At 41.1% G+C, this 27,092-nt stretch overlaps 1 protein-coding gene across 2 annotated transcripts; it reads right to left on the reverse strand.

Annotated features, from left to right (window-relative positions):
- Positions 1-699: 699 nt before the first annotated feature.
- Positions 700-20,625, reverse strand: LOC134224675 (hypoxia up-regulated protein 1). Of its 2 annotated transcripts, none has more exons than XM_062704164.1 (3): positions 20,287-20,625; positions 19,871-20,224; positions 700-3,643 (listed from the first exon to the last, which is right to left on the reverse strand). In XM_062704164.1, the coding sequence occupies exons 2-3, from the start codon at positions 20,215-20,217 to the stop codon at positions 1,183-1,185; spliced, it is 2,808 nt and encodes a 935-aa protein (XP_062560148.1). In that variant the 5' UTR covers positions 20,218-20,224; positions 20,287-20,625; the 3' UTR covers positions 700-1,182. The 2 variants fall into 2 exon arrangements, with proteins under 2 accessions (XP_062560148.1, XP_062560147.1); XM_062704163.1 differs by having other exon boundaries at positions 20,283-20,625.
- Between the last annotated feature and the right edge of the window lie 6,467 nt (positions 20,626-27,092).

The following is a 27,092-nucleotide window of genomic DNA, read 5'->3' on the forward strand; positions in this document are numbered from 1 at the left end:
GAGGTGGGGTTGTTGGAAGTGTTGGGAAAATTAGCTAGCAGGGTTGAACCGATCTAGAATTCTAGCAGTCGACTACGCCCTTTTCAAATGATGGTCTAGATATATTACCACCTCAGCGTGTCAATCGGTAAGCAGCAAGCCATGGCTCGGCCTCTTCTTGTCAGATCTCCGTGGCGTGCACACGCACCGACGGAGAGCTGCTGTCATCGCATTTCGCTCCAGCCATTTGGAATCTCCTAAACTTCTTGAAGGGGCTGCCATGTTAGTTCTAGTTTCACGCGAAGAGCATTTCATAATCTACCGCTTGATGCCAGTGCAAATGCTATTAAAGCCGCACCTCTTTAGTGACGCTCGAACGCAAGCTGTGAGTTTCAAATTAGATTAGATTGCAAACGCGCCAACGATTAAAATGGTGATAATCTTGCCTAAATTTAGGCTTTGTGGGGAAATCATTTAGTAGAGGCTTCGTGGCCGCGTACACGATGGCTTTTTGCAGTTGAAGAGGACCTGAGGGCGCTCAATGTTCAGGGCGACTGGAAGCGATTGGCCCAGGATCGAGTCCAGTGGAGAAGGATACTCCATTCGGCATAGGTTCATCGAAGAGCTGTAGCCCATCAAGTATCAAGTAAGGGGAAATCATTATATGTATTTATGTGGAATTGTAGGGACATAGTTCGGAAACATTTATAACACAAACAATTCAGTCCTTCTAGAGAAATTTCGTATTCCTTTGTTTTAAGTCAATATTCTGCCGTCCAGCTTCGGCTTGTCGACTCGACATTTACAGTGTTTCAATCAATTATATAAGCCTTACCTATAGCATATCACTTTTTCTTGTCAGCTTCAATTGAATACAAAGCGGTAGCTCCTAGCATCGTTTCGTGTTCTGGTTGTTGATTATTCCGACCATGTTGCACCATAACACAAGAACAAGAAACCATCACACTTCGGAATGGTACATTTTTAAATTTGGAGTCCAAAGAAATTCGAAATCTCTGCACTTATCTCAAAATATTTGATTCAGTGCAAAAAAGTTGATCAGAAACAGAAACGGTAACGGATGGTTGAGGTACTAATCAACAAAATTATTGTTTAATAAATAACTAACGGAACGGATTAAGCAAATCGTGAAGTGGAGGATAGATGAATTTGTGCTAACCTTATCGACGAAGCTGTCTTACCTTACAGCTCGGTGTGCTGATCGTCACTAGGCTCTTCCGTTTTACTGGGGTTTATGTCCTGATTATCATACTGCTGCTCCTCGCTGGATGCTGCCTCTTCGTTGCTTTGCTTTGGCGTTTCTTCAATCACCTGTTCCTCATCCTCGACCACAGGTTCATCTGTCTGTTGCTCTTCCTGCTTACTAGAATTCTTTTCCACCTTAGGTGGCGGGGTTGGCTTCACCTTTGGCCGCCAAAGTTTCAATTTGTTCACTAGGTACTTAACTTCACGGTCTAATAAGGCCATCTTGTCGGTGATATCCTTGACCGTCAGACGCACTGGCTTATTACGAGCCAACTTCTTTTGTTCGCTGGTTTCGACTTTCTCCCATTCGATAGTTTCTTTGATCACTCGCTCTAATGTGTCAATCTCCACCTGAGTGAAAACATCCTTTTCTGGATTGCCTTCCTTTGTAAAGTTACGCGCCTTATCTAGGAATCCATCAGCACCTTCGATCATTTTCTTGAGGGCGCTCAAAGCTTCAGGCCTTTCTTTGTGCTCCCAGTGCCGCGCATAAACCTCATTTGCCACTGTTCTCAGTTCATCCAACTTTTTTTCGTAGGTGTCGGCGTCTGCATCGGATCCATCCTCGTACAACCATTCTGAGATTTCAGAGCAGTGTTTCCGTATCGAGTCGGCTTCCTCTGAAGTGGCACACGAAGAATACTCTTCCTCGTCCAATTTAACCTGGGCGTCAATGACAAAGCTTTCCAAAGCGTTCAATGCAGTTTCGCGTCGTTTCTTTGATTGTTCAACCTCATTGAGGCTCTTAATTTTGTTAACAGAGGCGTCGTATTGGGATCCTTCTAATGGTGAAATGTACAATACTTCTACGTTGGATGGGATCGGTTCTTTGATAGTTACTATTTTCGGTTTCTCCGTTTTGTTTTTAGCTCCGTCGTTGCCACCCGAAACAGTAGCGTTCTCAGCGTTGGTGGCATTGGCCGATTTATCATCGCCAGATTTCTTCTCTTCCTCTTGCTCTTCTTCTTTGGGTGTTTCCTCCGTTGAAGTCGATTTCTCCTCATCAGAGTCTCCGGAAAACAGCTTGCTTATTGTGTTGCCTAACTTTTGTAAAGTACTTTCATCATCCTCCTTAACTGTTTTCTCTAAAACTAACTCAACGTTAGCCAGCGAGAACAAACCGGAGTCATCCAATATAAAATGAGCCTTTATTCCCTTGGATTCCACATTATCAGCCTTGTTAGCATTAAGTTTTTTTGCTACTTCCGTCAGACTTACTTTAGTGAGATTCAACGAACCCAAGTTTGCAATCTCGTCTTTACCAACAACCAAATCCAATTCAGCGTAATCAACGGCAAATTCAAAATCGTCCGTGTGTTTGTTGAATGTTATCACCTTTTTCTGGGGGTATGAATTCATTGCACCAAAAAGTGTCCTCCGAACAAATCTGGTGCTACCACTTTCTCCCTCTCGAGCAAACACGACCTGAATGGGGAACAGTACTGCATCTTTGACAACGAACTTCTTCACCTTGAACCCGGTGGCCAAATCCGCTGCTCTATAAACCGCTCCCATGCAGGCAGCTTCATCGGCATTCACGTTCTTCGCCAGTTCCTGCTTTATATGCGCCTTCAATATATCCTGTACCTTGGGGACACGAGTATTACCTCCGAACAAAACAACCTGATTGACAATATCTAGCGATAATCCCGCCTGAGATAGCGCTTTGTCAATTGGAGCAGTGATTCTAGCGAAAAGATCTTTGCACAACTCCTCGAACTGGTCCCGAGTCACCAACAAACGGAAGTCTTGCTCATCCAAAAGACCTTCGATTTGGGCATAGTGCTCGCTGTTGGCGCTTAGTACGTTCTTCAGTCTGCCAGCTTCTTTGAAAAGCTTGGCCATTGCTCTAGGATTCGAAAATACGTCGCTTTTGCTCATTTTGTTGAATTCCCGCCCCAGGTAGTCTCTTAATCGAACTTGCATTTCCAATCCACCGAGGGTTCGGTCGTAACCAACTCCCAGCACTTGAACAACAGGCAGAATTTCCTTGGTCGCCTTGTCCTTGACCAGTTGGTAACTAATCACCGAAGCAGTCGTCTTGGACGCTCCCATATCGTAGAACACGAAGTACTGTGCCGTTTCGTTGAACTCCTTCCGCCGGAAGATGCCATAATTGAGACCAACGGCCGTGTAGTCGTTGATTAGTTGCAACACTTTTAGATTCGCCAGCTTGGCAGCGGTAATCAGCGCTTGCCGTTCAGCTTGTCCGAAGAAACCAGGCACGACAACGACGCACTCGGTAATTGTCTGACCGGTGGAGTCTTCGGCGTATCCTTTGGCCACTTGCAGTAATTGAGCGACCAGCTCTTCGATTGTGTACTGTTCATCTCCATTTTTGAACACGACCGTTTTGCGCGTTGGGTCTTCGATAATGTCATAGTAGGGAAAACGTTTCCTGCAATAGACGAAATTTGATAAAAAGAAATTCTGATCAATTGTGGTGGTTAAAGAGTAGGGTAGGATGGGGCAAGATGGATCGCCGGTATGCCAAAGGTATGAAATAACGAAAAATTATTTTTTATTTCATTCAAATAAGTCTATTTTTTGTCAATCAAATAATGCCGAGTTAAGATTGATCAAACAGCGGAGCAAAATGGGTCACCTTTCAAATCTACAATTTAGATTTTTTTATTCACAATATTAAATTTTTACACAAATAGAGATAAGTTTATTGCCAATGATTTCATTGAATAAAAAAGGATTTTTGGTATTTGATGAAAAATTGCCCTACATTTTAAAAATGTCAGCAATTTTTGTTTTATGAAAACAAGCCGTCAGTGTATGTTTTTATTTTCAGGGTGTGTACTCATCTGTAAAAACAAATTCCCTGAATTTTCCAGATGCTTCACATCAATTTACAGGTAAAAACAAACGTATCAAATATAGATTTTTGCAGCAAAATAATTAGCAGAGGTAAATGAATGTACGTGGTGAAACATTCATGGATGATACAAAAGTGAAGTTTTATTTCTAAACTAATTCTACAGACTGTTCACAAAGGCTCGTTGGATTTCTATCTCCGGTTTATGTAGTGGCTTGGTCAAACAGTCAGCGACTTGCATATTGGTACTAATGGCTATTAGACGCTTCCACCAGATTTGCGATCTTCATCATTTCAATCTGCATCGGAGTATCCTGCTTTTTCGGTTTTGCGTCTTTATTGTAGGTTAAACGAAACTATGATGTTCCTCAGAGGTATCTTTGTAGATGCTTGACGGCCGGAGTTTTCGTTGAACCGACTGAGGACGTTAACTGCATAGCAAATGTTAGGACGTGTACATTCATTTCATTTATTTAGTTAACATCTAAACAGATAACACTGAATCAACAATTTGACGCCACAATGCACGGTTCGAGGCCGCATCTCTCCATCCTCGGATACGCCCCACGCTCGCCAAGTCGTTCTGCACCTGGTCTGCCCATCTCGCTCGCTGCGCTCCACGCCGTCTCGTACCTGCCGGATCGGAAGCGAACACCATCTTTGCAGGGTTGCTGTCCGGCATTCTTGCAACATGTCCTGCCCATCGTACCCTTCCGGCTTTATCTATCTTCTGGATACTGGGTTCGCCGTAGAGTTGGGCGAGCTCATGGTTCATTCTTCGCCGCCACACACCGTCTTCTTGCACACCGCCAAAGATGGTCCTAAGCACCCGTCTCTCGAATACTCCGAGTGCTTGCAAGTCCTCCTCGAGCATTGTCCATGTTTCATGTCCGTAGAGGACTACCGGTCTTATTAACGTCTTGTACATGACACATTTGGTGCGGTGGCGAATCTTTTTCGACCGCAGTTTCTTCTGGAGCCCGTAGTAGGCCCGACTTCCACAGATGATGCGCCTTCGTATTTCACGACTAACGTTGTTGTCAGCCGTTAGCAAGGATCCGAGGTAGACGAATTCCTCGACCACCTCGAAGGTATCCCCGTCTATCGTAACACTGCTTCCCAGGCGGGCCCTGTCGCGCTCGGTTCCGCCCACAAGCATGTACTTTGTCTTTGACGCATTCACCACCAGTCCAACTTTTGTTGCTTCACGTTTCAGGCGGGTGTACAGTTCTGCCACCTTTGCAAATGTTCGGCCGACAATGTCCATGTCATCCGCGAAGCAAATAAATTGACTGGATCTGTTGAAAATCGTACCCCGGCTGTTACACCCGGCTCTCCGCATGACACCTTCTAGCGCAATGTTGAACAACAGGCACGAAAGTCCATCACCTTGTCTTAGTCCCCGGCGCGATTCGAACGAACTGGAGTGTTCGCCCGAAATCTTCACACAGTTTTGCACACCATCCACCGTTGCTTTGATCAGTCTGGTAAGCTTCCCAGGGAAGCTGTTCTCGTCCATAATTTTCCATAGCTCTACGCGGTCTATACTGTCGTATGCCGCCTTGAAATCAACGAACAGATGGTGCGTTGGGACCTGGTATTCACGGCATTTTTGAAGTATTTGCCGTACAGTAAAGATCTGGTCCGTTGTCGAGCGGCCGTCAACGAAGCCGGCTTGATAACTTCCCACGAACTCGTTCACTAATGGTGACAGACGACGGAAGATGATCTGGGATATCACTTTGTAGGCGGCATTAAGGATGGTGATCGCTCGAAAGTTCTCACACTCCAGTTTGTCGCCTTTCTTGTAGATGGGGCATATAACCCCTTCCTTCCACTCCTCCGGTAGCTGTTCGGTTTCCCAGATTCTGACTATCAGTATGTGCAGGCAAGTGGCTAGCTTTTCCGGGCCCATCTTGATGAGCTCAGCTCCGATACCATCCTTACCAGCTGCTTTATTGGTCTTTAGCTGTTGAATGGCATCCTTAACTTCCCTCAAGGTGGGGGCTGGTTCGCTTCCATCGTCCGCTGAACTGACGTAGTCATCTCCTCCGCTGCCTTGACTTTCACTGCCTGTACTCTCAGCGCCATTCAGATGTTCCTGGACGTGTACATTGTGCCAAGTATAAAGGACAACCTGTGCTTCCTAGTACGGAACACACTTCATCCGTTCAGCTTCTTCGTCGTCAGTGGGTCCCATTTATTTCGTCAGCTTGTCGTTCGGATTCAGTGGCGTTGCTACAGGATTGCAATTGGACATTTGAAATCGCCCCAGAATAGTTTACACATACGCTTCTTAATCAAGAGAGATTGTTTTTACTTTATGTGTTTTTTTTTAATCAAGAAAGATGTTTCTTTGGTTTCTAGTGATACGCATTCCCAAAACGTGCTTTGCTGGACCAATATCTGTCATAAGAAACTCCTTAGTTAAGTTATCCTTCAGCTGCTTTCGCCATCGTCGATAATTGGGGAAGATAAGTACATCATCGACGTAGATTACGGCAAATAGAATTGTATTGCCTTTTTTTTTGTTCCACACACGGCTCGACTGTTTCAAACCGTATACAGAGCCTTATTGAGCCGACAGACTTTGGATTTGTTACGATAGTCTTCAAAGTGAGGCGGTTGTTCCATATAAATTTCCTCGGATAGTTCTCCCTGGAGGGAAGCAGTGACAGCATCCATTTGATCGATATCCAAATTAAATCGTGCTGCCATCGCGAAGAGGTGTCGTAGGGAACTATGACGCACGACGGGAGAGTATGTTTCTTCATAGTCTACCAATTTCGCTGCGAATACCAACCGGGCTTTATATCGAGTTGGTTTACCATCCGCGTCGAGTTTTGTTTTATAAATCCATTTACATCTAATGGCTTGTACTTGCCTGGAACGAAACGCTCCCTACCGCTTCGCCTCAACGCCCCGAGTGACTCGGTCGGATTAGAAACTGTGTGCGATGGGAGCGCAACCGGCCCTCATCTTAATTTAAATTGCTTAAGGTGAAGGTGGGTGGAGTACCAAAACAAATCTTTGAAAGTATTGGTACAATAAAAACTGTCATATACTGTAGTAGTGACCAGCGATGACGACAAAGTGACCAAATAGTGACTTTCAATTGCAGAAAAAGTGACCAAATAGTGACTTTTTTATGATGTTTTGAACCGGGTATATAGATCAAAAGCATGAGGATTACTGCTACTGGCCACGCCCATCTACATCGTAAAGAGGGAGAGGATGGAAGCAAGAGGTCAGTGACACTCTCATAAGTACCACGGAGTTGGATATTAAAGATATTATTCGTTGGATCAGCCAGAAACTAGCAATGTGACCATGGTGGTACCTCATATTAAGTAACACACCACGAGAAGGTATCTACCGGGCGTCCCGGGAACGGGTAGTGAATTACAAGTTGTGTCACAAAATAATGTTGATAATTACTACAACATTTTTTGTTTAATATGAGCCCGAAAATTTCTGTATAAAAAGAATAATATAAAATTATCTAATTGAGTCCTAGATGGTGAACTATTTGGACTCACAAAGCTTATAAATCTTTGGTAGGACCATTTGTTTGAAAAATTAAAATTATATTAATAATAAAATAGTAAAGACATTTAAAAAATACGTTGTTACCTGGTTTAATAACAAATTTAAATGAAGTTTTGAGATATGGAACTCGACGAGAGGAATGTTTTCAAAATCCAATAAAACTATGGTCTTTTATTAGAAAAGAAAATCTAATAAACTTTAATTTCTTAATGGCAGACTTTAGTATTAAAGTTAATTAAAAATAGGTGAAAAAATGAGTAAGTTAATAACAAAAACAGAATCTTTTTATAAAATGTGGCTTGTTCCAGAATTACTTCTGACATAACTTGCTCTACAATTTTTTTTTCACGACTTATCTCCAAGGGTCGCAAGACGGATTAACCAATTATAAATGGATTCAACAACCATTTAATAATCATAATGTACGTTCAATGACGCCCTTATTGCTAATTATTCTCCCTGACGTTGAGAAACATAAAATATCATTGTCATGTGATGAAACTTTGGCTGTTCCGTATCTTTTATACCGGAGGGTATTGACGCTCACCAACAGACGTGATTCTGGTTCCAATACTCCTCAGTTATGTACTCTTTACTAGAGGTTAGCCTTTCGCATTTTATAAAAAAAATCCATTCGTGAAGAAGAAGATCATAATTGACATCAATCGGAAATAACCATACGATTTTGGTGCATACTTCCCAAATTTAATATATTGCTACCAGATTCAAATTTGATTTGGTTGATAATAATACAAATACAAATTACAAATGATTTTTATTTTGAACTTTTTACCACAAGCAATGCAAAAATAGTGACTTTAGTGACCATTTTCCGAAAAATAGTGACTTTAGTGACTTTTGAATGCAAATAGTGACTTTTTAGTGACTAGACTCAAAATAGTGACCACGTCACTAAAAAGTGACTCGCTACCAGGCCTGTAGTATGGGACACTAAACCTTTCATTACACTGGCTACAGCGCCTTCTTTCGAAACGCTGGTGAAAAGAGAACCTACATAGCTAAAACCAACATTCCAGAGACTTCACTGAACGAAAACCGCACCACAGGAATGATCTATTGATTACGTAACGGGAAAAACAGCATTTTATACCTCGCTCATCACCATGTCACAGTTTTTGTATGAAGTATCTGCCCCTGGTGGTAAAAATATCACAGCCAAGTTCTGGCTATTTTGTTGAATTACTCGTTTCACTGATGCCTTCATAGAAGCCTAATTATCATGCTGAAGATTCGCAACCTCGATTAAAATCGACTCCAAACTATTGGAACGACCATTCAATATGCATTGTCCATGGAGTTAAATATATTGAACATTATTATTACACGTTTCACTGATGCCTTCTGAAAGCCTTAAACACAATGTCAGCGGAACGGAAACGGCAAATTTGACAGAAAATATATAAGCTAACTGTCAAATTTGCCGTTTCGCTGACATTGTATATGGTCTCTCCCAGCGACCAATGATGGAGTACCTGTTGGGCAAAATCGAACAGTAAGTTAATAAAAAACGAGAATTCACTAAGAGCGTATTTATTATGATCTTTAGTTCGTTTTTGTACAGTAGACTGGCCCAGGAAACAAAAAGTTGTCTAATTCCACGGGGCACCCCCCAGGATTGTGTCTTTGGGTGAGAAAATCAATCTCTGAAAATTTCAGCTCAATCGCTTGTTGCATAAGCTGGCGCATTTGATTTGAAGTTTGTATGGGGATTTCAGTCAAAATGTATAGGAAAATACACCTCCGTCACTCATTCGATCTGGAAATCGGTTCTGATTGCTCGATTGACCTCAGAATTGCAAAAACGGCAGTTGGTATGCTACAGAATAATTTCACAGAACATTGTATGATGATTAAATGAACTTTTATATAGGTTTCGGCTGATGCGATTCGATCAAAAAATCCAAAAATACACAAATCAGCTCCTAATAAATCAGCCGAAAACTATATAAAAGTTCATTTAATCATCATGCAATGTTCTGTGAAATTGTTATGTAGCATACCAACTGCCGTTTTCGCAATTCTGAGGTCAATCGAGCAATCAGAACCAATTTCCAGATCGAATGAGTGACGGAGGTGTATTTTCCTATACATTTTGGCTGAAATCCCCATACAAACTTCAAATCAAATGCGCCAGCTTATGCAACAAGCGATTGAGCTGAAATTTTCAGAGATTGATTTTCTCACCCAAAGACACAATTCTGGGGGGTGCCCCGTGGAATTCGACAACATTTTTTTCTCCCCATACTAATCTGGGCCAGTCTATTGTACAGTCGCGATTGATCGATAAAGGAAACGGAAATACATTTATAAAGGCGAAAAAGGTACACGGTTGATTTCTCTCGCAGCGTCAAGTGAAGTTGTCGTTAATGATGGGACGTACTCTATCGGCAGGTGGTGTAATCTAACACTCCTCCTCATCAAATGCCGGTAGATAGTCCAAGTAAACCGGATAGCTGTCTAAGTTTAGATGTTCCTAACGGTTTTGTTAACAGGTCAGCTGCCATTGTTTCGGTGGGACAATACTCCAGCCGGATAACGTTTTGGTCGCACAGCTCACGTACATATCTCTCCTTCGTCTCTATGTACTTCGAGCGACGGTTAATTCGATCAGACTGTACGAACTGTATGCATCCTTGGTTATCCTCCATAATGCATGTCGGTTCGTTCGGAGTTTCGCCCATATCGCCAAACAATCTTCTCAACCATATCACTTCTTGGGCTGCTTCTCCTAATGCCACGTACTCGGATTCCATTGAACTAAGTGTAACACAATGTTGGAGTCTGATTCCCCAAGAAATGGCTCCCCCAGCATACATGAAGACAAATCCAGTAGTTGAGCGACGAGTAGTTATGTCACCCGCCCAATCGGCGTCAGAAAAACCAATAAGACCGGTTTCTTTTCTGTATTCCAATCGAATATCCTTGGTTGATTTTAAGTAACGAAGCACTCTTTTCGCTGCGTTCCAGTCACTTTCTGTTGGTGAACACACCTTTCTGCCAAGAATTGATGCACTGACACTAACATCCGGTCGAGCACACACCGCAATGTATAATAGGGCACCCACGAGACTCCGGTAAGCAGAATTGTCAACAAATGGCGCACTATTATCCGAAGTCGAAACAAACCCTGTGTTCATTGGGCTTTTGGTCGGTTTTGCATCCTGTAGTCCGAAGTATGTTGCGATCTTATCAATGTAACTTTCTAAAGAGATACTGTATTTTCCTTCGAGGCGTTTGATCTCTAGTCCAAGAAAGTAGCCCGGTTCTCCCAAGTCGGTGATGTCAAACTGCGTGTTCAACGCTTTTGCTATTTTATCGATTTCAATTGCACTCTGACAGGCGACGAGTAAGTCGTCAACATACACAAGCAGAAAGATTCGCTGGCCTCCAACGACTTTGGTATAAAGACATTGATCAGTATCACTTCGTCTAAAACCCAGCTGCTGCAACACTGTATGAAGGCGTTGGTTCCAGCATCTGGCCGACTGCTTCAAGCCGTAGATGCTTCGTCGAAGCTTACAGACGAGATGTTCCTTTCCCTCAGTTATGAAACCCGGTGGCTGTTTCATATACAGTTCCTCATTTAAATTACCGAAAAGATATGCGGTTTTAACATCTAAATGGCGAAGAATAAGGTTACGTTGGGATGCGACAGCTAACAATGTTCGCAGCGTTGTTTGTTTGATGACGGGAGCAAATGTTTCCTCAAAATCTATTCCGTACCTCTGAGTGTAGCCTTGAGCTACTAAACGAGCCTTATGTTTTACGATCTCGTTCGATGCGCCACGTTTCATTTTGTAGATCCACCTACAACCAACCGCTTTACGTCCCTTTGGTAATTCCGATAGCTCCCATGGTCCATTTTTGATGTGGGACTCGATCTCCTCCTCCATGGCGGCACGCCACTCTGCTTCGTCGGGACATGACAGAGCTTCTTGCAAAGTATGTGGTTCCTCGTCACCGGCAGCACGAACTTAAAAAATTTCTTCCAGGAGACGCCGTGGAGGAATACCTTTATTGATGCGCGACGAACGACGAAGTTGTCCTACTTCTGCTGAATTGTTGATATCCGGATCGTTGTCATCCATTTCATTCTCCGGATTCGAATCTACTTCCGGTAAATTCACGCTTTGTTCTTCAACATTTTCTTCTTCTTCAGACACAGGCAGCTGAATATGCTTCACTTTTCCAGTTTCAGAGTCATTAGGCTTGTCACAATCCTCACTACAACCACTCGTATACTCAAGGAATTTTGCATCCCTACTCACGGTAATACGGTTTGTTGCGAGGTCAATGAAGCGATACGTTTTCCTTCCTTCGGCATATCCGACAAATATCATTTTTCTTGCTTTGGGGTCTAGCTTTTGTCGTTTTACATCTGGTATATGCACGTACGCTTCGGCTCCGAACACTTGAAGGATCGAATAGTTTGGTTTCTTACCCCACCAGCGTTCAAACGGCGTCACATCAATCGCAGCAGTCGGTGACATATTCAGAAGAAAATTTGCAGTTGTCACAGCTTCTCCCCAATACTGTTTTGGCAAACGGGCTTCCGACAAAAGACATCGCATCATTTCCTGCAAAGTGCGATTCTTCCGTTCCGCAGTACCATTTTGTTGAGGGCTGTAAGGCGCAGTCTGTTCCAACAAAATTCCATTGTCAGCCAAGAATTTCTTCAGAGAAGTACCAGAATATTCACCTCCTCCATCCGAGCGTAAAATCTTGGGCAGCCGTCCGAACTGATTTTGCAGCATTTTTGCATATTCTACTATTTTTCCAGCAGCCTCCGATTTATTAGTCAGCAGGTACACAACACAATACCGGCTGTAATCATCCACCATAGTCATCAGGTAACGATTCCCGCGTGGCGTTGCCACCTCCAAGGGTCCACATAAATCAGTATGGACGAGATCTCCCACAGCATTCGATATTGATCCAGACTTCTTAGGAAACGGTGCTCGAGCCATTTTATTTTCGTAGCACACAACGCACTCGGATTTAACCAAACACTTTTCTAATTTCAGTCCAATCCCCAGGTCATTCCGAACGATTTTCTCAATCGCGTGTTCATCTCGATAACCAAGACGACGATGCCATGCATGAATGCAATCATTATTGTGACCCACAGCCGCCGAATATGCCTTCTGTGCTGATGTCTTCAGGCGATACAAGTTACCACATCTTTCAGCACGGAGTATGATGTTACCTTCCTTTACTATTTCACAGTCAGTTTGACTAAACTTCACGGAACAACCTTCATCGGTCAGCCTACTTACCGACAGTAGATTACCGATCAACGCCGGTACATGGTAAACCTGCTTGATTGCCACAGGAACAGTCTTACGACATCCATCCAGCGAACGGAACCGGCTCAAACCTACTCCCACTGCAGCGATCTTATTTCCATTAGCGAAGCCAATCGTTGTGCTAATTTGCTTGACATTTTCCAGGAGCGATACGTCACTGGTCATATGCGATGTTGCCCCCGAGTCAAGGCACCACACCACGTCGCCAGATTCGCCACCGGGTAACCCCGTGGCCAGACACACTTCATCAGCTTCTTCTTCGTCAATCACTACGTTTGCCTTCTGGCCACATGCACTTTCCTTCTCTTTCTTCTTCCGATCATATACCAATTTCTCTCCGAAGGTGTCCTTCTTTGCCGCAGTAGTGGCACACTTTTTCCTTCTTCTTCTTTTCTTGTTTGTATACACTCACTTCCATCTTCATTGCTTGTTCGTTCCCAACACCGGCATTTTCGCACGACGATTAGAGCACGAGCCTTGCCATCCTTATACTGCCAAGAGGAAGTTGGCGCTTGCGGCGGAAGCTCATCGATTACATTTTTCAATCCTTCTTTCAGCAGGACAAGCTCCATGCGGAACTTCCAGAGCTCGTAGTTAAAGTCGTTCAACTTATCTACGCCCAAGCTCATGTTCGCCGCCATGTTGCTTTGCAATGAAAAAAAAACGATGACACGCCGAAGAAACAATTTTTCGCGATACACTTCAACCCGATTACTACTCCAAACCGTCCGCGATACTCATACGTGCACTCGCGACGCTGGGCCCATAACCTGTTGGGCAAAATCGAACAGTAAGTTAATAAAAAACGAGAATTCACTAAGAGCGTATTTATTATGATCTGTAGTTCGTTTTTGTACAGTCGCGATTGATCGATAAAGGAAACGGAAATACATTTATAAAGGCGAAAAAGGTACACGGTTGATTTCTCTCGCAGCGTCAAGTGAAGTTGTCGTTAATGATGGGACGTACTCTATCGGCAGGTGGTATAATCTAACAGTACCCCAATCAGAATAACGTAAAATTCAACCTCGTTATATCAGCTGTCATATAAACCTGAAACGACCTGTCCACGGTAAGCCCCTATTCAAACCAGCCCAAACCATAGAACGACACCCAAAATATGAAACATAATCTACTGATCGTGGCGGAGAAAACTAATTTTTGAGCCACCCTAATTATTAGTTTGCTGCTATCGTCGCCGGTGTTTACATTTGCTCCGCGATCAGTTTTTCATAGTTGTTTTCGGGCAAAAATAGCAGTTTATATCGAGTTTTCGCTTCAAACAAGTGACTGATTTTAAAAAGTGATGTTTAATTTGCATTCCATCAACATTTCAAGCTGCTCATGTGCGGAGAAGTGAGTGAAAACTTGAGTTTTTCAATGCCCTTTGAGATAAATGAAGTGCAGTAATAAACCCACCAAATCGAAAACGGCTATTAAATTGGCACGAAACTACTGATTTATGATATTATTCGAGCCGAAATACATAGGACTGTGAAGAAACATGTTTATTATCACGGGAAGTGAATAAATATGCTGTGAACAGGTTAGTAATTTAAATATTAAAGTTTTGTTCGATGCTGTTCGATGCATTCAAATGTTGGTGGGAGAGGAGTGCGGGAGGTGTGGGGTTGACCAGTGGAAGGTCCAGTGCCATATTGACTGCCATCGTGGTACTCTTCCAACTATGTCCTTAATCTTTCTAATTCCTTTCTTCATTGGTGTTGAACCAGGGCTGACAATAGTCATCGTCATAGCACGAAATGCCACAGTAGTGACGAGTTGCAGTGTCTTCATTGTTACTCTACACATCGTCAATGACGCGCACGACGCACGTTAGCTTTCGTCGTGTAACCAAATCTCGCTTAACTTTTCAAAAGGACCTAAGTAACATTTTTTTCATGAATTAATTTCAGTACCGCAATCAAAAGCATTCATATTGGTCTGTTGATTGCGCTATTCAAATTAATTCATGAAAAAAATGTTACTTAGATTCTCGGAATTTCGGTAATCCAGAAATGCAATATGATATACAGTCGCCTCTCCACATCTCGATATTGAAGGGACCATCGAGATAAAGAGAGATCAAGGAATGGAAGGAAAATTGTAATGGGTACTAGATTCAAAAAAGCTCGTTGCTATGAAAATGAACAACAAAACAAATGTCGTTTCCTGTTGTTGATGTGTTTTTTATTGTCCAAAGATGGTCTAGTAGCCTAAAAATTTGACCATATCGACATAGGGAGAGTGAATCCTGAACAAAATATGAACAGAACCCATCCAGATAGGGAGATTATCGAGATGTAGAAAGCCCAAATGTATGTAGGTTGAAGGGACTGAGGATACCATCGACATAGGGAGACATATCGAGATATAGAACATCGAGATGTGGAGAGTCGACTGTATTTAACATCCGCGACAAATCCGTAAATCCGCTACAAATCCGAGAAATTCGCGAAATTCGCGAAAATCGCGAAATCCGCAACTGTTGTAACAGCCCTGCAAATGTTATTCCGCGAAATGTTCATTTTTCGGATTTTTTCGGAACGGATTTCAATACGGTGAATCACGTGTCCTAGCTCTGCTTCACCACTGGAGGTCAACAGCAATTGTAAATCGGGAACAAAAGTTGGCTGGGTTGGCCACATGTCACAAACGAAATCTGTAAACAAGCATTAATCCGGAACCCAGCTGGACAGCAGAGATTCATGGAAATGTAGCCTCCATAAAGAAATAAAAAAAGTCGAGTGAAATATATTTTGGCAACATGTTAAGCTGGGCGTCACTTATGATGAAGATCTTTTAAGTCTTTTAAGCGCTTTGCCCCACTCGGTATGTACAGAACCCATAAGTAAAAAGTAAGTTAGTAAATATGGGTATCCCTACTCTTCTTTGCTAGCTCCTTGTCTGAGATGATCAGACTTGGATCGATCGGTGAGTGTGGTTTGGTGAATAAATAGGTCGAATTAAAAAACAAGTTCTTGTTTACGACAGTTTGAGGAGTAAACGTCAATCGTGGAACATGTTCTAAACAAAATTCGAGACCACCTACTATACTAAGGTACACCAGGGCAAGTTGAAACGGTTTTTTCAAAGTTGAACTTCGAATTGCTTTAAAAAAATCGCTTTTTAATAAATTTTGAATCCGTTTGCGTAAAAAATAAGCAACCTCACCAAACTTTTTTATAAATATTTTGTATATTGAAATTACTTTTTTATGTACATCGTTTCAACTTGCCCCGCGTATCGGGGCAAGTTGAAACACTGCGGTACATACAGAGATAAGCTATTTTCTCCGTATTAAAATCACAATATATGCACTCAGTGAGACTCAAGATGCACGAGGTTGTAAAGGTGACTAAATTCGCATAAGAGTCCCATGTAATTTTTTGATGATTTTTATTTTCTTTCTAGAAACTAGCCTAAAATTGTCTCCTGTTTAAGAAAAACTGATAACAAAATTTTAAAACCAAATCCCAAATTGTGTCGCCTCATCTTGATATTTACTCGCATAAAAGTCACATTCCAGATATTGATATTCTTTTATTCAAAAAATAAACTTAAATATGATCCATTCAATTGTCTCATATCAATATATACCGTGGGACATCGGAATCCGTACTCTAGACTAGACTATAGAAATCGAATGCAAATGAAACGTTTGTCATTGACAAGGGAACATGAAGGCTTCTACTTTTAAAGTGTTTCACATTTACACATAAAAACTACGAAAAACATGAGAATATTATGAATTAAATCAACTACTCCTGAATCGAAATCCGTCCACCGCGCACGGATTTTGAATCAAAGGATCATAATCCGTACAGGTATTTTTAAACTAAATATTTAAATTGGAGCAGACTGATTAAACAAACTACCATTGTAAATAGTTCAATACGCACCTTGAAAAGCGATCCTTTCGATTTGTAGTCCACTTATCTTATGTAATGATTCGCAATTAGCAAATAAAAACAGTTACCTCTGGTGCAATTATGCTCTACCCGTAGAACAATGGCGGCAGAAACTCCGCGTTTGGTGGGTGGCGACTTGTTTTTGATTTTTTGTTGTTTTAATTTCAAAGCCTACTTTCCTTTTCAGTGCCCCAAAAGCTTACTATCAAGTAGGGGTAATGACGGCTTTGGTAGGTTTTGTTCTATTATTGTCAGGGGTTTTATTTATGACTGATTATGCTCAAATCTTTGCATATCAAAGAATATTGTGGCCAAATTTCATAAAATTCGGTCGACAACAACCCCCTACCAATAATAGAACAAAACCTGCCAAAGCCGTCTGTTCCCCTATCTGAATTTTAGAAAAAAAAATGCGAGGGAGACGTTTTGAATCGTTGTTTCAACTTGCCCCGCACCACACATTTCTATTTGCCCCGATGGGTTTAAATTGCGGAGCAATTTCAAACGACCGAAATACAAAAATTAAAACGAATCTCCCATCGATTTTTCATAATCATTATGTTTGGTCAACATTGAATGATTACCTACCGTGAAAATTTGAGAAAAGCACTCTTCCAAACATTATTATAGAGACCTGTTTTATTGGTACGTCAAAAAGTAGGGACAGGGATTGCGTTTTTGTAGCTGCAATCTTCCGGGAATGGCAGTCAGAAGGTGCGTTCAGGGTAGTAGTTTGTTGTAAAAAATAATCAGGGCATTGGGTCATTGCCGATCCAAATTACAGCTTCCGTTTCAACTTACCTCGCATTTCAACTTGCCCCGGTGTACCTTACACATTTTGAACATACCACAAACAACTACCATTGGATGATTGGAACATGAAATCGATTGAGGAACGTCCATGTGCTAATCGTAAGCTACACTGCCGTAATCTGGAAAAGTGCCGTATACGCCATTTTCCAAAAATGGTGTTAACGAGTACTACTCATCGAGCTCTTTAACAGAAAAATGGAAAACATGCATGTTGTCAAATGGCTGTTACGTAACTTTTCCCGATTACGGCAGTACATGTCTCGTCTACCCGAGTACAAAAACATCAGTACTCTACTGCCGCTCAACATTCACCTACAATCGCCAAACCAAGATCGTCCTCTCTACTCGGAAGTGGCCCGTGGTAGTAGCGAACCGATGAACGAGGCTACGGAATCGAACCTATTCTCAATAACGAAATTTCATTGCCTGGCGCGATGGCGTATTTCACCGTCTGCAAACATGCAAAAACAAGCAAGAACAATTTACAGCTTTATCGGAGCTGAAGTTGAAATACATCTGTAATGCTTCATCAAGCAAAATTAAGAATGCCCAATTGGAATGGAACATCCATTCATCGCAAGCAAATTGAATTCTTTGATTTTCTGATACCTACGTCATAAAATCGAATATGGACTCGGTAACGTGCGCCGGCGCCAGTGGATGATCAAAAGACCCAACCTACAGGATTGTTGTTGAAGCACGCAGCAACAGAGTTCGGGAAGAATGCGCGCAGTCCCGTTTCGATAAGTTTGGTGATGTTATTAGTAACTTAGCTCCTGGTGAAGATAAATTGTGGAAAACAAGCAGAGCACTTTGTAATGATAGCAAGTTTACTCCGCCTCTGCGGAACGGTGAAGTTTATTTTTTATCTTATTTTTAAATCTTCATTATCGTGATTTTTTATTATTTATAAGTTCATCACGTTAAATGTGAAGTTCTAGTCGCATCTCCGTAAAGTAAAGCTGAATTGTTCGCCGACAGTTTTGCTTTAGCATATAACAATACAGTGGATAGCAATAATACAACTGCATTAGCAGATAAATAAAGAAAAATGAAACGAAATTTACATACTCCTTTTTTGCCCTGATTTTAATGGACTGTCCTCCTTTGGGAAGATTCCATGTGGTCACCCTAACTGGAGATGAATGCGTCGAAGACAAAGTACATGAGAGTGAGCGGAAATGAATGCGACAAGGCCCGCCTGGGAAGTAATGTTACAATAGACGGGGATACTTTCGAGGTAGTCGAGGAAATCGTCTACCTTGGATACTTGCTAACGGCTGATAATAATGTTAGTCGTAAGATACAAAGGCTGATGAGGCCGGTAGTCCTCTACGGACATGAAACTTGAACCATGCTCGAGAACTTGCAAGCATTCGTAGTTTGTACTGTACATATGTGAGAAACGGGTGCTAAGGAACATCTTTGGCGGTGTGCAAGAGGAGCTAAAGCTGGAAAAATACGATGGGCAGGGTATGTTAAAAGAATGCCGGACATCGACCCTGCAATGATGATGTTCGCTTCCGACCCGCAGGTACAAGTAGGTGAGTATGAGTTTGTGAATGACTGTACATTTGCGCACAAAATTTGCGTCTACATAAGTCTATCGTTGCATTGTTCACACAGCCATGGGCTCAGCAGAGTGTATGTAATTAAGAGTGGCGACATTGTCAGAATTGGACCAAAATTCATCTGTCATTCCCATACAAAATCATGTTCCAAACGAGCAGAAGACCTGTCAAATGCGGCACATGTCGCCACTCTTAATTACATACACTCTTGGGCTGAGTAGAATGGAGAAATCTTTTGCATGCGGCACAACTTACTGAGCATGTTTTTGATCATGTAGTAATTTGGGTTCAAGGTCCACCATACAACACATTTTGAAATTCAGCCTCAAGAATGAGTTATTGACGCTACTAACCCTAGGTAATAAATGATCGAAAACATCAAGCAAGTCATTTCGGCTTCAAGTTGAAAATAAATAAATGATATCGTAAAATTACCCACAGGACCACATTTTGGTGATGGGCCGAAGTGGGGTCATAGACCCGGGCCATAACAAAATTTGCCATCCATAACAACCTTCTTTTACAGATTCGAGTGCCCCTTCAGTCTAAATACGGCACGCCTTATTCAGAACCTAAACAATTTGACCCATAAAGCTTCACTCTAAAACAAATACGCAGAGTTACACTAACCTGTACAGTTCCACCATCGGGTTATCGATTGTCTTGCCCAGTAAATCTACCAGGTAGCCATAGTTGTTGGCTGGAAACCGAACGCCTAGGGTCTGTGCGTCTTCGCCGATGAGGCGGTCCCCATTTCGGAAAGCAATCGCCGTCGGTGTTTTCCGCTTGGACTCCTTATTCAGGGCAATCTCCATCGGAACGCCCGGCGACACGACGCCAATCTTCATCCACTCGCTGCCCAAATCAACCGACATAACGGCGGCACCATGACTAGGACTCAGGAATGTGGCCAACATAACCGCAGAAAGCAGCAGAGCCGAGCTTCCTCCACCAAACCAATTTTGCTGTTTCATCATTTAGCAGCTTTGGGAATAAAATTATTTTAGAACAAGTGTCCTAATGAAAGAAACCCATTACTTACCTGCCTTTCGATTAACTTTTTCCACTATAAACAGAGCAATTTTCGGCACTTTCACTTCTGGGGTGGCTTTCCCCCGCACCCGGAAATTGCTTTGAACGAAAACGACACGTAGGATTGTTGTCGGTCGATCGTTGTCAGGATCGATTATCCACCACGCTGATGCAATGCAATTAATTTATCGATTCTCCATGAGAGAAGTAGAGGGCACTAACGGAGATGGCACACACGGCACAAAAGGGTTCCGAAAAGAAACACTTTTTATCCTCCGCTTGGTCACCGATCCGAAATACTGACGTGTTTCGTTTTTGCTTTTGCTCGCGGTCACCGCCAGGCCAGCCGTCAGTCTCCGGGCTGTCAAAGAGTCCGACTCCGACACCACGACAGGGATGTCAATAACAATTTTCAGGAATCTGCACAACACGGAAAAAAAAAAGATCCAGTTTAGTATAGACATTAGGGTGGCTCAAATTAGTATGGGAAAAAAAAATTTCATTTTTTTTTTTGATGGGCCGCCCTCTTATTCGGTTCTATTCAATGCCCTGATGCTCTGGACAAAATTTCAGACAAATCGGTCAACGTTTGGGCGTTGCTAAACTCGTTCAAAGGTTATATGGAAGAATGTATGCAGAAACATCCAAAAACAGTAAATTGCAGCTGGACTACACAACTTACGATGAAGAACTATGATCTTATTCAGATCTTGGAGAATTTAATATAGAACGTTATGCAGAAAACCGCAAGAAGATTAGAGATTGGGGTTTGAGTTTGGGTTTGAGCAAATTTCGTTTCTTTTACCTTTGAAAAGAAATAAATTCACCCCTACAACACTCCAGTAAAATGCTAATATCTCTGCGTACACGCAGAAAAAACTACGTTAAAAACAAACATATTCTAGGTAAATCCAAACATAAATTCAGTTTGTTCTGGCATCAAACATATTGTTGCATTTAAAGCGAACGAAAACGTTTTATTAAATCAAATGTGCGTTTAAGGTGATTATAGAATGAAGCCAGAAATCGGCTATTTTGTAAACCACGTGCTTTTCCAATATTTTTTTCAAGAGCACGAGATGAAAGAACCATAACGCGTATGCGGCTGAAATAATGGTAGATCGTTTGCTTAGTTATGCTGAACAATCATGATTTGAGTTTTGGCACTGTACGAAAACTATTACGCCTGATTTGGGCTTTTGGAAATGTATGCAGATAAACTTGTGGTGAATTTGAAATTCACCACGGGATTCATTCTATAATCACCTTAAGGTGATTATAGAATGAAGCCAGAAATAGGCCATTTTGTAAACCACGTGCTTTTCCAATATTTTTTTCAAGCGCACGAGATGAAAGAACAATAACGCATATGGGGCTGAAATAATGGTAGATCGTTTGCTTAGTTATGCTGAACAATCATAATTTGAGTTTCGGCACTTTACGAAAACTATTTCGCCAGATTTGGGCTTTTTGAAGTTTATATAGATAAACGTGTGGTGAATTTGAAATTCACCACGGGCTTCATTCTATAATCACCTCAAAGTATAGTTTCAACCAGCTAAATGTTTGAAGCAAACATGGATATTATTGTTTTGGTTCGACCACTCATAATACTTTCTTATCAATTCTACCAATTTTCATAGCATTTGACTACCAGATTTCACAATTCCAAACGTTCATATTTCATGTACTTACACACTTAACTCATTTCACCGTATTCGGTAAATTTTACCGAAATCTCAACAGCTGAACTGTTCGGTAATCTATTTTACAGATTTTTTGTAATTTTTTCCATTGCTCAACTGTCAAAATCACCGAAAATCAGTTAAATTATTTACCGAACAGTTCTGCTGTTGAGATTTCGGTAAAATTTTACCGAATTCGGCGATTTATTTTAAGTGTGTACCTTTCTGTACCTGAAAAACATCCTTATCATCAATTTGGAAGCAAAAAAAACATATGATTTCACTCTTGCTCCTGCTCCTCTGCTGACTTCCGATCGTATTGATCGGATCCGATTAGAGATGTCGCAAATTAATCGATTACTTCGATTAATCGATTCGTCGTTGTGATAATCGATTAATTTTGAATCGATTATTACCCAACGATTAATCGATTCAATAATCGAGAGGAATCGTGAGTAATCGATTAGTTACTAATCGATTAATCAGAATTTTACGACATCATAAGGATGTCGAAAATTAATTGATTATTTCGATTAATCGATTCATCGTTGTGATAATCGATTAATTTTGAATCGATTACTAGATTACTATACAATGATTAATCGATTCAATAATCGACAAGAATCAAGACTAATCGATTAGTAATTAATCGATCAATCGGGATTTTACGACATCTCTAGATCCGATCCGAACTCGAGTTTTGGTTTACTTTTGCAAGAACGAGCGAGGTGCTGCCCACTAGTGTATGTATAAAACAAACAGGGATTTAATTTGGTTTTAAAAATGAATATGTTTGATTCAAACATATTACCATTTTGGAAATAAACAAGTATATTTTTGAAGCAAATGGATGAAATTTGTATCCGTGAAGATAGACGGTAACGTCATCTGGCTGATGCAGCACGCTCTGGAGATAAGGAACACATCACTACACATTACCGATGGAGGAAAGGTGTTACTGACCAGGACTCTCAGCATCAGGAGGGGCATATTCCAAGGCAATACCTTTAGTCCTCTATGGTTTTGCCTTGCCTTGCCATGAACCCTCTTAGCAGAACACTCAACCAACACAACAATGGCTATCATTTCAAGAGTGGGGAAAGGAGTTCAAACATTACCCACACCTTCTTTATGGACGATTTGAAGTTGTTTGCGGAAGCTGTGGAGAAGCTGCACCAATTTCTCTTGTAATGGTATTCAGTAACGACATGCGGATAGAGTTTGGAATCGATAAATGTCGATCCATGCATCTACGCCGGGGTCAACTGGTGGATGCCGACAGTTTCCGCGTCAACGAACAGGAAGATATTCGAAACATGGTTGAAAGCGAAACGTACAAGTTCCTAGGTTTCCTGCAACTGAAGGAAGATCGCCAAACGATGAGCAAGAAAGAGCTGCAGGAAAAGTTCTTGCATCGTGTCAACGGTATTTTGAAGAGCTTCTTGTCGGCCGACAACAAGGTGAAAGCGATAGACACGGTTGCCGTGCCCTTATTGACATGTACAGTTTCGGGGTGGTGAAGTGGACCAAGACTGACTTGGAAGCGTTAGAACAAGCAGTAAGAGTGGTGTTCACTAAGCATCGCATAACCCAAATAACATTTTAAGTTTTATCACGCTCCATAATTTACGCTTCAATATTGTTATAAAACCAGCATAAAACCAAAATGTTATTAGGGACGCCATCCAAAATCGTCCATTGAGAGAGCCACCCTACCACCAAATATTATATATTAACAATATAGTCCACTCTTGGTAAAAACAGGCGAACACGACTCAAGCGCTACAACGGATGGCGGTCGAACTATTTTATCACAGCAACGCTTGGCAACGCATCGTTGCCTTCATATCGACACATATCGACGCTTTGAGGCGCACCGTTGCTTCCATATCAACGCGTATAAGCTCATCGTTGCTTACAAAACAATGAAAACAAAATGAAATGCTAAACGTCACATCTTTTCGAGTATTGGAATAAATCAAAGTAAAAGGTACCTTTATGATAAAATTCTAATTTTACCGTTGTTACTTGGGACCACAAAAAGGGAACCTACAAAAAGGTCAACTCTCACTTGCTTCTGGCGAACATTTAACGGACCAAACAATTTTTAGAAGTAATCGAACAAACAAGACAATTTATATAGCATGTACAAACATAGAATAAGGTTAAATATTTCTTGGTTTTTAGGGTGTCCTCGCATCAGTCCTTCCGACAAATAAAGAGGGCAAAAACATTAATCATCGACTGACGTTTACTTCACAAAAAAAAACGTGATCAAATTCATTTTAAATTTATTAATTGATTAAACACATCGTAGATATACAAATTTCACTTTCGGAGCAGCATGTATGGGTAACCTCCCGGCTGGTGCCGGATAGCAGGAACTTAATTAAAGGAATGGCTACGATAATCTTTTCGCTGGAATATACTGGTAGATAATAATAGGTGCTTGCTGATCAAAACCGTCTTCGGGAAGATAACCGTATCTCTGTGCACCGGAAATGTCGGTGGCGTCGTTTACAGGATTGAGTCAACCACTGGGTAATTAAATTGGCAGATGCTCCCAATTGTGCAATGCCCAGCCGGAACCTGGTGGCGCAAATTTCACTGGCGCATGGATTCGAGTTTGAATAGCTCTTGGTGGTATCTCCGGCGGTGGGATTCTACTGGTATAACTTTCACTCCCCTCTTGAAATGAAAAAGCAATGTTACCGTGATCGTTTTTACCCTTCTTACACCCTAAGAAGGGTATAAAGATCGCTTCCCGGATAAAAAATATCATTGAAATACCATGAATTTTACGGTTACAACACCATTCAAAACATAGTAATTACCATTGAATGTAATGGAATTTTGACAATTAAATCACATAAGAAACAATGGTTTTCCACGATAAAATTAATGGTAAATGGAACTTTTACAATAAAAAATAGGGGTTGTTATGTATCTTTACAATAAAATATTTGAAAATTGTCCATACAAAATTCAGAGCAAAACAATTGATTTTACGGTTCTTTAATGAGACGATTTCGAAGAACAAAACAATAGAAAACAATGTGTTTTAAATGTTTTCTATTACTTTTTTTATTGTTTTACTGTAGAAGTACAATATGATATAAAATACATTTTGCTCCAATACTACAATAGAAATACAATACAGTTTTATGTATTACCATTTTTATTGATACGTGAAAAACATTTTGATATAGAAATAGAATATTGATTAATATAGAAAATATTATGTAGAAAATTATTTTGAGTATTTTTATAGCATGTCTTCACTTGTCATAAGATGAGTTAGTGCTATTCCAATAAATGCCACCACTTGATTGTAACTTTACAAAACCGTAATTAGACCTCAGCAGTAAGGCCGCTTTCAGCATTGACGAATACATAGACGGAGGGGTGGCCATTTTTCCGGGCACCACTTAGTACCCCTGGGGAGTGACCGATTACAGTTATTAGCAACCCTATAACCAGAGACCGGCGGAGTGAAAAACTGACGAAATGGCAACGTATGAAAATGCATGAAATCGTTTAAATTATACTGGCAGCACTTGAACTTTTTGCTTGCTTCTTATGGAAGCAAAAAGTAAACAAGTCGATTTGGAACCGTTTTTGACGGTTCGATTGGAAACAAGATGGCGTCTTCGCCGATCTCTTATTCTAGTATTTCTAACAGTTATTACAGTCACTTGACCATTGGGAAGCCCCTCAATTTTAGTCACATCGTTTTGACAGTAGTTCTTATTCATCAATTTTTGTTTACTTTTGGTGCTTCTTCGACAATCAAAATAAAAAAATCTTCAATCCAGTTCCATCTTAGCCAATGTTGGTAAGCAGAGTTTTACGTTTCTGATTTTTTCTGTTCCAAAAGTGGAACCGTACAAGATGAAAAAGGAATCTCGGGACAATCGAGTACGTGTACGACAGAATAAAGGTCTCCGGAATCGACCATAATGTGTGCCACAACAAATTCCTACAACTCAACAGTGTCTTTGACAACGGTTGGAAATGAAAATCCTTATCTGAAATAATGCCGAAACAAATTAAAATGGTAAGATACACTTAATATATTTTCATTAGTGCGATAATTACATTTGCTATGTATGACAGGGTTCCAGGCACAAAAACGAAATAATCAGAAGCGGAGCAAGAAAGTTCATACTTCGGCGACGACAGTTTGAAACATCGGATGTCGGAAAAGTCGAAAAAAATGCATGGCAAGCAGCAATTCTAGAAGGAAATCAGTGTCTTGAGTCCAAATGCTATATAATTACAATACAAGCTTAAATCAATGCTGGCCGAAATTGTCGAACAGATTTGATAAGGAAGAGGCAACCTATGGTTCAACGATGAACATTATTGGAAGGTTTATGAGAATTGTATGAGACTAACGTATGAATAAATTCAGGCATTCTAATTGGCATATTGAAGTTGAAGAGAATAATTATTTACTTTATTCCGATCAATGGAATTAGCATGTGGTCTTTGGCTTTCATGGTGTCAAACATATTGTTTCCGTTACTCGGGCTACTCGAGTTCTTTAACTTGGCTGGCTTTGATGACGAATTATTCTTATTGTATCTCGACCCAAAACGTTCCAAGGATTGGTCTGCTCGAGTTGAGGTCGGATGAACCGAAGTTTTTTTATTTTCATTTTCATTAAACCGTGGTCAGGTCACCTGACTCACATGGAAAGATGTTGCTATGCGCGTGCTGATTGGGTATTTTCAGCGTTGCAAGCAAGATAACTATTGATTTAGTATTGCAATCCAATTGTAATTTAGGAAAAAATAAAACTTGCTTCATGCTAACGAACAAACCAATGAATTATTGGCAGTGGCTGATTTTCTACCCGCCGCTGTCACTTCCAGGCGCTATACTGCCGTCATACGCATATTTGTTCCATGTTTGCTGGGATTTCCTATGTACTAGAGTCCTATAAGAAGAGTAACGTCATGTGCCACGTTTGACAGGTCTCCTGCTCGTTTGGAACGCGCATTTGTATGGAACTGACAGACGATTCTGTTCCAATTCTGACACTTGACGACACTGTTATTATAGTCACTGTACTATGTACATGGGACAATTATGTGTAGAACGGCAGTATAGTATATGCGCAAAATAGCCAG

Source organism: Armigeres subalbatus, chromosome 3 (assembly GCF_024139115.2).
Source record: "Armigeres subalbatus isolate Guangzhou_Male chromosome 3, GZ_Asu_2, whole genome shotgun sequence".
Taxonomy (NCBI): Eukaryota; Metazoa; Arthropoda; class Insecta; order Diptera; family Culicidae; genus Armigeres; species Armigeres subalbatus.

Excerpts from the sequence above, each read along its gene's own strand:
- LOC134224675 (XM_062704164.1), bottom strand. The coding sequence starts at position 20,217 with ATGATGAAACAGCAAAATTGGTTTGGTGGAGGAAGCTCGGCTCTGCTG. Across the intron at positions 3,644-19,870 it reads CCGATGGTGGAACTGTACAG|GAAACGTTTTCCCTACTATG; the intron begins GTTAGTGTAACT and ends CGTCTATTGCAG.